At 34.5% G+C, this 12795-nt stretch overlaps 1 protein-coding gene across 1 annotated transcript; it reads left to right on the top strand.

Annotated features, from left to right (window-relative positions):
- The first annotated feature begins 995 nt into the window (after positions 1-995).
- On the top strand, positions 996-3895 carry LOC116194389 (dCTP pyrophosphatase 1-like). Its single transcript, XM_031523204.1, has 2 exons — positions 996-1224; positions 3047-3895. Exons 1-2 carry the CDS (start codon positions 1111-1113, stop codon positions 3368-3370), a joined length of 438 nt encoding a protein of 145 aa, XP_031379064.1. The 5' UTR covers positions 996-1110; the 3' UTR covers positions 3371-3895.
- Positions 3896-12795: the final 8900 nt, after the last annotated feature.

A 12795-nucleotide genomic window follows, 5' to 3' on the forward strand; every position in this document is an offset into this window, starting at 1 on the left:
GGTTCTTCGATCAAGTCTCCATGCATGCAATATTAATTTTTCAATAAAAGCAAACCTATGGGTTTGGTCAAAAAACCGCCTTGTTTAATGGGATCACCCGATCCGGACCGAACAAGGTGTCGGTTCCTAATCAAACTGGTCCGATCGACCAGTCCGGTCCGGTTTTGATAATATTGCTTTATAATGTCTAGAAAATTTAAAGTGAATCCAGGATATGGAAATATCTTTTACAATTCCATGTTAAAAATTTAAAAGTTCTTTAAAGCCATAAAGAATAAAAAAATATTAATTTGGGTTAAAATAACTTTACTAACTTGATTTTACTATTCTTACTAGAAAAATATATAAAATTAGTGCTACTTTAATAGAAATAAATTATTTTGGTAACTGGGGAGAAATATTTTAGTAGGAATAACTCATGAATTTAATGTATTCTATTAGATTACCTGTTTTTGGGACCATATTAAATTAAACAATAAAATATACTAACTTTTGTCACGAATAATAATCATGTGCAACGCGCAGGTGACATGTCTAGTTTACGTTGGTTTAGAATTCTTCATTCCTTAAAGTCCCAAATCCCAGGTGAAACGATTAATTGGATTGGAAAATAGTATTTTTCTGGGACAATTTTACCCCTCAAATTGGATTTGTTTACGATTATGGTTTTCAAAATTCAGCACGTAAATTCAGGATGGTTACAGTTCAAATTTAGCGGCATAGTTTCATCCCGTGCCCACCACTATTACCCTCATTGGCTTAGTTCTAATGAGGGTTTCAATATTCTATAGAGGATTTCCATAAAAGGTAAAACAATTTTATATTTTCCCAAACGGACCATCCGGTGGTCCCCCCAAATCCCGTGTCCGGGGGCAACGAATGATCTGTCCCACACGTGTCGGTCAAGCGGGGTGAGATAGCTCCAAACCCCCTCCAAAGCAACCGGCAATCACCAGTCACCATCTCCTCCCTTCAATAAAATTCCCTTCTCTACCCTTTCCCCGTCAGAGGAAAAAGAGAGGAGAAAAGAAAAGGAGAGTTGCAGACTTTGATAACTTTGTCCAGTGAAACGACCGCGTTTGACGGCCCCGAGGGGGAGAGAGAGAGGAGATGGTCGAGGCAGAAGGGGTCACCCTCGAAGAGCTGAGGAAGAGAATGGCGGAGTTTGCGAGGGAGAGGGACTGGGATCAGTTCCACAGCCCTAGGAATCTTCTCTTGGCTCTGGTATTTTGACTTATTCCCCTCTGATTAACCTGCACAAAGATCTGAACCATTTTTTCCATCTGGGACCATGACGTTTTGCTCTTTTTGTTGATTTTCATGGTGGGTGTTTGTTTCTTTGGGGCTTTTGTTTTTACCCACTTGAATAAGGTGGCTGAGAAGGGTTAAAGTTTTGATCTTTATGCTGTTTAGATAGAAGAGATTAAACAAAATGACAGGGAGAGCAAATAAATTAATCAGCTATCTGAAGGGCACTCCCTTTGTATATGTATATATTTATATAATAATATTATGATATATCTGAAGGGAACATGTTTTTCGCTTATAATATGCTCTATCTCTTTCCCCAAGATTGGCTTTTCTCCCAAGTTATTCTGACAATGGGCATTTTTTTTTTCTTTTTGGGGGTGTGGCCAAAAGCAGTCTGACTTGATAGTGTCACTCTTTCAAGCCTATTTATAATTGATGAGCTACAATCTGATCACCTGTGGGGTGGAATATTGATTTGTCATGCTAATAGAATTCATGGGAGGTGGGAGAGTTTTAAGCTGGTGAATATGTGGTGTGTTACAACTTACGTTATTATCTCCAGGGCAGTACTCGAACCCGAATAAATAATCGAAAATGGGGGAGTTTTTAATTTCAATTTGCTGTTTGTTGTCAGTGAGGAGAAGAAGATTGGGAAACCTGATGTAAATCAATCTTTGTTAATTGATATATGGAGCAACTACCAAGAGACTTCAGTGCGTTTGGCTAAAAGTATAGGAGGCGTGATAAAAAGGGGTAAAAAAAAAAAGATCAAGTGGGCAACAGGAAAGTTCCCTCCTTTTTCTCCTGTCAAAAGCTTTTTATGGTGCTCCTGCCTAACCCCTTTCTGGGCACAGCAGGAGAGCAACTTCTCATTGAACTTTGAAGCTGAATTAACGAGAGAGAGAGAGAGAGAGGGATGGACGGAGAGGGAGAGGACTAATAATGGCCACATGAGCTTCTACTGTTTGTTCATGCATGACTTTTATGCTGTACTATGCACTGTAGTAACTAGCAAGTGTACCCTGGTCCCTTGGAATTGACTCATCAGCTTCCAAAGGACATTCAACCTAGACCATAAAACTCTTACACAGACTCAATATAATTAGGAAGCAGACAAGTGAATGCTACCGACTAGCATGTCGACAGTCAAACATGACCAATTTTCGTTTGACTCATAAGGCCTTGGCCTGGGTCGTTAAAAACTAAGTTCATCGTTGTTTTGACTGGCAAAAACACTTCTATAAGTACTTAGCTACAGGTTCCACATGGTTGGTTAGATTTGATATATCATTTGTATTAATGTGAATGCTACCTAGTCAGTGGAAGAATCTTTGTGTCACCCCGTGGGCAGTAGAAAGTAGAATCCAGTGAGGATGCTAGGAAGTTGGGTGGGGGCAAAAGAATGGTCGGATGAGAGCTACATTTTGTTTTTGAGGAGAGGACCCCACACTTTTTCTTGATTTCATCTCATTATCAAGAAAAAGTACAAAAGCAAATGGATGTTTTCTTTCCTTGTCAACTCCTACTTCTAGCTGTCTACACCCCAGCATAACTTTAACTTATCCAAGGGCACTTTTAACATTCAACATTCATGACATGAATGATTCACGAGGCTCTATTTCCCGCTCAATTGACGTGGGATGGGATCCACCCTCAAGTGTTGATTCAACAGTTAACAGATTCTCACGACGTTCATGACATAAATGATAGAATTTTCAGTACTTTCACCGTACTACCTTTTTTTTTTTTGGCTTGTATCTGGTCTGGGGTGTTGAAAGAACGGAAAATATTTCAGGTGGGAGAAGTGGGGGAGCTGTCTGAGGTATTCCAGTGGAAAGGAGAGGTGCCGAGGGGACTCCCCGACTGGAAAGAGGAAGAGAAGGAGCACTTGGGGGAAGAGCTGTCTGATGTGCTGCTGTACCTTGTCAGGCTGGCTGACATATGTGGGGTGGATCTTGGAAAGGCTGCCCTGAGGAAGATGGAGCTCAACGCCATTAAGTACCCGGTCAAGCTCTGCAAGGGCTCCTCCGAGAAGCACGCAGAAATCAATGATCATGGGACCGCTGCTGCTGCTGCTGACAGCAGCAGCACCACCAATATTATTGATGATGGTGTTTGATTAGTGATGGCTAGCATATATCACCCACGGAGGATGCCGGTAACCTCGGTGGAGGGGTTGCAGTCGCCAATTGGCGGCCCCAATCCCGAATTGACCGGGGACCTCCGAGCTCGTTGCCTGTAAAATTTTGGGAACCAGGTGGGGAGATATAGCAACATCTCGTTATCCAAAACTCTTAGCTTAACTGATTGTTCATCTCGGAAAGCCATCGGTGAATATCACTATGTTTCTTGTTACATTCTAGATTAACGTGTCATACGGATTAAGGACCCGGTTTCTTTTCGGACAGCTGGGTTATATCCGGGTCAAATCACTGCATTAAAACTCTAAAAGCAACATTGGATTATGCGGGTCACATAACATCCATACATGAAACCAAATGACTTTTAGGTGGGTCGGTGCGATTGCTCGGAACGAGGTCAAAGAAATATGTGCAACCCCTTTTCTGGTGTCGTAGGCTTTTCGTCGATATGTTTTGTATTTTGGGACCATTTTCAAAACTGTAATGTATGGCTTTGTCTGCTATTAGGTTGTACGGTCTGCTATGACGTATACTTGCATAGATACAATATATATATATATATATATATATATAGGCCTCAACCTTTAATATTTTTCTGTTTCTAAATATTACACATTAATGGACCGTACAAACAACATGGAATTTTGTGACCGTGGTGGGGCAAGGCATGATTGAGTGGAATGTGGGGGAATAGTGGTTTGAATCCGAGCAGTTTGTCTGCATGAGCACCATCTTGGGTGGTACACCCTTCCCTTTCCAACAGTGTTCATTGCTCAGGTGGCTTTCTTCCAATATAGATTGAACCATATTTCAAATTCAATATGAAACCAGATGGGTTCCAGTTCCACAACGTTGTTTCAATCCGCAAAAGTGGGGGCAGGATGAAAGAAAACTTTCTTAGATTTGGGTTTAATTTCCGGATTGAGAATATGGGTTATGTAGCAGTGTCGTCTGCAATTGTTTTCAGTATGATAAACATTTACAGACAAGTACTTTGCCCATATTTCATCACAATTACAAGAAACCATATTCAACCAGCATGTTCATCCGTAATTAACGAGTCATATAGATGGGATTTTGATGAATAAATGCATTTGATTAATGTTAACATATTCTAGATAGGCATCAATCCCTTTCTAAGGAAAAGAAAAAAGGGAAGCTACGTATGTTCGTGTCTTGCGTATATTTCAATAGGAACTTTCGAATTACAATTGCGTAAATGAAGGTCCATTGGGAGGGATCTTGAACCGACCTGGACTTGACCCTCGGGTCCCTAAGAATGCTGTCAAAACCGGTCCCGATGTGTTGGTATTGTGAATGCTTGACTGGGACTGACTCTAGATTATCTGGAAGAATTTTTTTGTTACTTCCCGATCTTTGTGTTTATTAACTGTATATTATATTCCTTGATTTGTCGTTCTTTGATTTGTTTTCCTTTATTGGTGCCACTTTAGTTGGTCAAGCTTCTATACATGGGAGACTTTGCACACATCTATCTATCTATCTATCTATCAATATCTATACATCTATATATATCTCTATCTCTATATCAAACTTGAGCTATTTCGTACAATGTAGGGGAGAGTGCGATTCGAATTCAATATTTTCGTGATTGTGATTAGTTTTTATTTATTTTTTATTATATTTTTAATAAATTTATTTTACTTATAATATATTTTATTTAACTTTCGATAAATAGACAAACAAATACTATAAGCGCGTTCACATTGTTATTTCGTTCTATTAGGCAAATAATTTCTCAACCATGAAGTAAATAATATTGTTATAAAATAATACAATAATAAATAAGTTGCTTAACGATGAAATAAATAATAACGTTATAGAATAATATATTAATATATATGTTTACTTAACAATATAGTAAAGAGTATTAATATGTATGTTTATTTTTTATGAGTTTTACCAAAAATTAATCTACGTGGATTTCATCGTGAAATTGATTGGTAGCATACTCGATCAAGCGGGTGATTTTTTCGCATACTACTGATCTCATTCTACCCCTCTGGGACAAGTATTCGGATCTATTATGACATAATGTTTTAGGATTTTAGGATTTAGGATAGTATGGGTACTATAGATTCTATACTACCCATACTTGAATTTTTTACTTTATATATTATTGTATAAAATAAGAAACTTTAAATGATTTTGTCATATTTACTTAGTTAAAAGTTAAATAATGTATAAATTTCAAATTATTTTCCACAAATTACAAAATGGGTTGTTTTTACTGTTTTCTAAGCACATATTAATTCTAATATTATTCAAAGAGAATGATTACCAACTTCATTAATTAAGCTACTTTGTGCGATATAGGGGTGAGTAAGATTCCAATTTCGTATTTGCACGACTGTTATTCATTTTCATTAATTTATTGATATATTTTAATAAATTTATTTTAATTATAATATATATTATATTCGACTTTCGATAAATAAACAAACAAAAAAATAAATGAGTTCACATTAGAATGCAATTTATTTTCGTTTATTTTTAAGTATATTTAATAAATTTATATTACTTATAATATATTCTATTCGAATTTCAATGAAATATAAAATAAATAATATATATTAGTTTGAATTGGAATTTTAAATTTTAGGAATGCTATATAGCAGTGTTATTAAAATCGAACTGGACGCTGAACCAATTGAGGTATGGGTTCACGGGTTTATGGGTTCAACCGGGGGTTCGATGAGTCGGACCGCAGGTCTAATTAAATAATAAATAATGCATATAAAATTAAGAAAGACTATGATATATTAAATATATACACAATAATTCAAATAATTGAAATAATGAATGAAAGAAAGTTTTTTATTGAAATTATTTCTTCCTTTATTATGCTTAAAGAGATAAAGAATGATCAAAAGTAAATAAATATGGTTATTGCCTAAATGGCTAAGAGGCTAAGCATGTGGCTTTTAGAGAGGTTGAGATTATTCGTTCAAGTCTCAATGAATGCAATATTAATTTTTCAATAAAAGCAAACCTATGGGTTTGGTCAAAAAACCGCCCGGTTTAATGGGATCACTCGATCCAGACGGAACAAAGTGCCGGTTCCCGATCAAATTGGTCCGATCGACCGGTCCGGTCCGATTTTGATAACATTGCTTTATAGTGTCTAGAAAATTTAAAGTGAATTAAGGATATGGAAATATCTTTTACAATTCCATGTTAAAAATTTAATACTGCATTTGGTTTTAAAGTATGATTTTAAAATTAAATTTTGATTTTGAAAAAGAGTGGTATAAATGGAACCCACCATTTGACTTTGTATGAGTCATTTTATTTTGTTGTGGAAAAAGAGTGGTATAAATAAAGCTTACTATTTTACTTTGTATAAGTTATTTTGTTTTGTTGTGAGTAGGATTTAGTTAAAGTGGGATTTTAAAATCCTACTTTGAAACCAAATAAGCCATAAAAGTTCTTTAAAGTCATAAATAATAATAAAAAATATTAATTTGGGTTAAAATAACTTTACTAACTTGATTTTACTATTCTTACTAGAAAAATATATAAAATTAGTGCTACTTTAATAAAAATAAATTATTTTGGTAACTAGCGAGAAATATTTTAGTAGGAATAACTCATGAATTTAATGTATTCTATTAGATTACCTGTTTTTGGGATCAAATTAAATTAAACAATAAAATATACTAACTTTTGTCACCAATAATAATCATGTGCAATGCGCCGGTGACGTGTCTAGTTTACGTTGATTTGGAATTCTTCCTTCCTTAAAGTCCCAAATCCCAAGTGAAATTATTAATTGGACAGGAAAATAGTATTTTTTTGGGACAATTTTACCCCTTAAATTGGGTTTGTTTACGATTATGGTTTCCAAAATTTAGCATGTAAATTCAGGATGGTTACCGTTCAAATTTAGCGGCATAGTTTCATCCCGTGCCCACCACTATTACCCTCATTTGCTTAGCTCTAATGAGGGTCTCAATATTATATAGAGGATTTCTATAAAAGGTAAAAAAATTTATATTTTCCCAAAGGGACCATCCGGTGGTCCCCCCAAATCCCGCGTCCGGGGGGCAACGAATGATCTGTCCCACACGTGTCGGTCAAGCGGGGAGGGATAGCTCCAAACCCCCTCCAAAGCAACCGGCAATCACCGGTCACCATCGCCTCCCTCCAATAAAATTCCCGTCTCTTCCCTTTCCCCGTCAGAGGAAAAAGAGAGGAGAAAAGAAAAGGAGAGTTGCAGACTTTGATAACTTTGTCCAGTGAAACGACCGCGTTTGACGGCCCCGAGGGGGAGAGAGAGAGGAGATGGTCGAGGCAGAAGGGGTCACCCTCGAAGAGCTGAGGAAGAGAATGGCAGAGTTTGCGAGGGAGAGGGACTGGGATCAGTTCCACAGCCCTAGGAATCTTCTCTTGGCTCTGGTATTTTGACTTATTCCCCTCTGATTAACCTGCACAAAGATCTGAACCATTTTTTCCATCTGGGACCATGCCGTTTTGCTCTTTTTGTTGATTTTCATGGTGGTTGTTTGTTTCTTTGGAGTTTTTGTTTTTACCCACTTGAATAAGGTGGCTGAGAAGGGTTAAACTTTTGATCTTTATGCTGTTGAGATAGAAGAGATTAAACAAAATGACAGGGAGAGCAAATAAATTAATCAGCTATCTGAAGGGCACTCCCTTTGTATATGTATATATTTATATAATAATATTATGATATATCTGAAGGGAACATGTTTTTCGCTTATAATATGTTTTTTTTTTCTTTCGCTTATAATATGTTTTTCTATCTATCTATCTATCTATCTATCTATCTATCTATCAATCAATATATATACATCTATATATATCTCTATCTCTATATCAAACTTGAGCTATTTCGTACGATCTAGGGGAGAGTGCAATTCGAATTCAATATTTTCGTGACTGTGATTAGTTTTTATTTATTTTTTATTATATTTTTAATAAATTTATTTTACTTATAATATATTTTATTTAACTTTCGATAAATAGACAAACAAAAACTATAAGCGCATTCACATTGTTATTTCATTCTATTAGGTAAATAATTTCTCACCCATGAAGTAAATAATATTGTTATAAAATAATACAATAATAAATAAGTTGCTTAACAATGAAATAAATAATAACGTTATAGAATAATATATTAATATATATGTTTACTTAACAATATAGTAAAGAGTATTAATATGTATGTTTATTTTTTTATGAGTTTTACCATAAATTAATCTACGTGAATTTCATTGCGAAATTGATTGGTAGCATACTCAATCAAGCGGGTGATTTTCTCGCATATTACGGATCCCATTCTACCCCTCCGGGACAAATATTCGGATCTATTATGACATAATGTTTTAGGGCTTTAGGATTTAGGATAGTATGAGTACTATAGATTCTATACTACCCGTACTTTGATTTTTTTACTTTATATATTATTGTATAAAATAAGAAACTTTAAATGATTTTGTCATATTTATTTAGTTAAAAGTTAAATAATGCATAAATTTCAAATTATTTTCCACAAATTACAAAATGGGTTGTTTTTACTGTTTACTAGCACATATTAATTCTAATATTATTCAAAGAGAATGATTACCAACTTCATTAATTAAGCTACTTTGTGCGATATAGGGGTGAGTACAATTCCAATTTCGTATTTGCACGACTATTATTCATTTTCATTAATTTATTGATATATTTTAATAAATTTATTTTAATTATAATATATATTATATTTGACTTTCGATAAATAAACAAACAAAAAAATAATAAATGAGTTCACATTAGAATGCAATTTATTTTCGTTTATTTTTTAGTACATTTAATAAATTATATTACTTATAATATATTCTATTCGAATTTCAATGAAATATAAAATAAATAATATATATTTGTTTTCTTAATTGTGAAGTAAATAATATTAGTATATAATTAATAATTTTAGAAATAAATGCATTCATATTGCTATTTATTTTCATTATGCAAATTAAATTTTTTTATTTGATGATATATAATTAATAATTTCCCCCTAAATTTTATATAAAAAAATGTACATTACTTGACGAGGAAGTAAATAATAAAATATATGACAATATAATGATATATGTGTATACTTAATTGTGAAGCAAATAATATTAATATATACGTGCATTTTTTACCAAAACTTACTGTATAAAATAACATATTATATTCAATTTTCGATGAATAAAGAAAGAAGTAAACAAATGCATTCACATTGCTATTTAGTTTCATTATGCAAATTAAAATTTTTTATTTTACGATATATAATTAATAATTTGCCCCTAAATTTTTATATAAAAATATATATATTACCTGATGAGAAAGTAAATAATAAAATATAAAATAATTTAATAATATATGTGTTTACTTAATTATGAAGTAAATAAGATTAACATATACGTTCATTTTTCTCAAAATGTTACTATATAAAGTAATAAATTTGAAATAATTTCATTGCATTTACTTAATTTATAGTTAAGTAATGTATAGATTTTAAATTACAAAGTGGAATATAATATATAATATTTAAAATAAATTTATCTATAAAATGGACTATCTTCTATGAATTGGTACTTTAAAATATATCCGAATTGGATATGTATTTTTTCTTAACAAAATGCACCTACCAATATGCATGAAGCTACTATCATGCAACCATTTGTATGTTGATATATGGACAACTCAATATATATTTTTAACATGTATAATTTCTACCATTTTACACCTCTATATATAGGCTTCACAATCACATGTGCTTCATTCTTTCATGTTTTATTGTTGAGAAAGTCTCTTGTTTATCCTTTCCCATTACTGTTTATTCCTGGCTACTCAGTTTTCTCTTACAGGCATGAACAACGGTGTTCCTTCTACAGAGAGATTTATGGACAAAATTTTTACGAATTTTGAACAAATTACGATCGTATACAGAAAGAAAGTCATGAAACTCAAAGAACTTACGGTATGTTAACATCATATGAGTAAAGTAAATATTTTTTTCCTTTATCAAATATAAGATGTAATCAATATTTTAATTAATATATATCAATTATATGAATTTCTATATGAACTTTAATGACCGGCCATGACTTAATAATAACTAAAAAATATTATTTTTATTTATATTTTACGATATATAATTAGGAGGTATCGATGACCGTGCAGTGCACGGGCCATCTCCCTAGTTATTGAATGAAAAATAAGTTTTTCCATCTCAGTAATTTTACATGAGGAATTTACCTAAAATGACCCGTTTTGTCAAATCTATCACATGGTTTACTTTTTGCATCAAATCTATCTCGGCGTTATCTTTTCTGTCGTGGCAAGTGTGGCCCACTATTTTTCCACGCGTCACACGGCCATTAGATGTTGATGGAAAAGATAACGCCATAGATTTGATGCAAAAAGTAAATCATGGAATAGATTTGACAAAAAAAATATATGATAGATTTGACAAAACGGGTAAACCATGGGTCATTTTAGATAAAAACTCCAATTGTACTTTTACCAAAGCAGGTTGTGCCTTAGAGCAATAAAAACCTTAGTTTTTTTTTGTGTAATACAAACCTTAGGTACTAGTGTCGTGGTTGAGAACAGGCCCATTAATATCTTTTCTACCTACTACGTGAGCACTTCGGATGTTCCAAGTGCAACATTGGTGACTTACCGTCTTAATGGGTTATTAATTACTCGACATGATTGAGAAGAATGAGAAAAATCTAGCATGCCTAGAATAAACTTGGCTTCATTGATAGAAGCATGAATAAGCCAATGTAAAGTGCACTGGATGTTGTAGTGGAGGTCATATGTAATTCAAAGTTAATCGCAAGGATTTGCAACTCACGATTTGAGTCTGCATATCGCCTTTGAACATGCTGATAGGGCAAAGTTCAAGCGCGACGAATTTCGGCAAAGGTTCTCCAAAGGAAATGGTAGTTGAGTTGAACAAAACAAAGTAGATTTAACCACTTTATGTTGGATAAATGAAAAGGCGATGCAAAAGGAAGCGTCCTAATTGACAAAGCGCAAGCAAAAATGAAAGTCGCAAACGAAAATGCGACGGAAGCACAAGCAAAGACATAAGCTCCAAACAAGGATGTGAGCTCAAAGAAAAACCCTCAAGAAAAGGATGCATTCAGGAAGGTTGTTGAAAGATGGTCACCGGCTCATTACCACGTGAAAAATATTCATTTGAGCTGATAAATCAATGTTTCTTCTTCACCTGTGGCCTGCCCTACACTACAACCCTAAGAAAGCTCATTCAGATTTTTTACGCCTTCTAGGGTCTCTGGGGCAATTGATCTAGGAATTATATTGGTAGAGTTTAGGTGGGAGCTTCTAGTCATTTAAGAAAATGCACGGTTAAATCAATAGACTAGACATGATAAGTCCTATCTCAAAGAAGCCTATTACCCATCCATATAAAATCATCCTCTTCTCAACCAAACACCACAACCCACATCCCAAAGGGTCCTCTGTGATTGGTTGTGTGCATCTATGCCGAAGTTGGTGCAAAAACACTTATCGTTAAAAGTCCCTAAAATTCCCTCATTAAGTCGCGGTCTAAGGGATGATTAGGATGAGAATCAACCCCGTTAAAGTGAACGTGAGGATAAGCGATCCCACTCACGATGAGAAAAGCCACTCCAATTCCTTGGCTCGCGTGGTGAGCTAAATTATACTTGCATAGTGAGCTTGAGCGAGAGTGTTATCAGTGAGATGATCTCCATTTTAGGGAGAAGATCGATTTTCTACCACGATCCTTGCCAATTGAAGTTGACCATTAGACATTGATTTATAGTCTCATCTCATGGCTCAAGAGCCTTTTACAAAAAGCAAAAAACCTTGCCGTTTAGGAAAAATTAATGGAAGAGTCCCACCGAAATGGGGCATAATTTCAACCTCCTATCCGGCCAATGAAATGATTTTTCAAAAAGACACAAGAACGCATACCCCTTGAGGAAAACATTTTGATAGAGCCTATTGAAGGTCATCTAGGGGTTCAAGTCCATTACAAAAGTCACCAAAGGACAATTTCTAGAAATCCCTGTCGATCAAACTTTAGTCAAGACTTGGTATTTTGAGCATACCAACTAACCTCTTTTCTTCTCTACAGGTTTCGCAAGCCGTGGCGAGACAACCAAATCATTAAACCGACGGGTCAGGAGAGACACTCGTTCGCTCACCAGTTAAAAAAATCTCAATTTTCAAGACAAAATTAAATCGCCTGCCCGAGCATGAGAGCGAGGGAAGCGGATGAAAATGAATCACAATGTCTGTTATGGAAAGTACAGGCATTGACGCCAATGAATCGAGCACCCAAGCATGAGGGTGAGGGAGCTGACGAGATTGAATCGCAATGTCTGTCAGA

Source organism: Punica granatum, chromosome 2 (genome assembly GCF_007655135.1).
Source record: "Punica granatum isolate Tunisia-2019 chromosome 2, ASM765513v2, whole genome shotgun sequence".
Classification (NCBI taxonomy): domain Eukaryota; kingdom Viridiplantae; phylum Streptophyta; class Magnoliopsida; order Myrtales; family Lythraceae; genus Punica; species Punica granatum.

Excerpts from the sequence above, each read along its gene's own strand:
- LOC116194389 (XM_031523204.1), top strand. The coding sequence starts at position 1,111 with ATGGTCGAGGCAGAAGGGGTCACCCTCGAAGAGCTGAGGAAGAGAATG. Across the intron at positions 1,225-3,046 it reads GGAATCTTCTCTTGGCTCTG|GTGGGAGAAGTGGGGGAGCT; the intron begins GTATTTTGACTT and ends AAAATATTTCAG.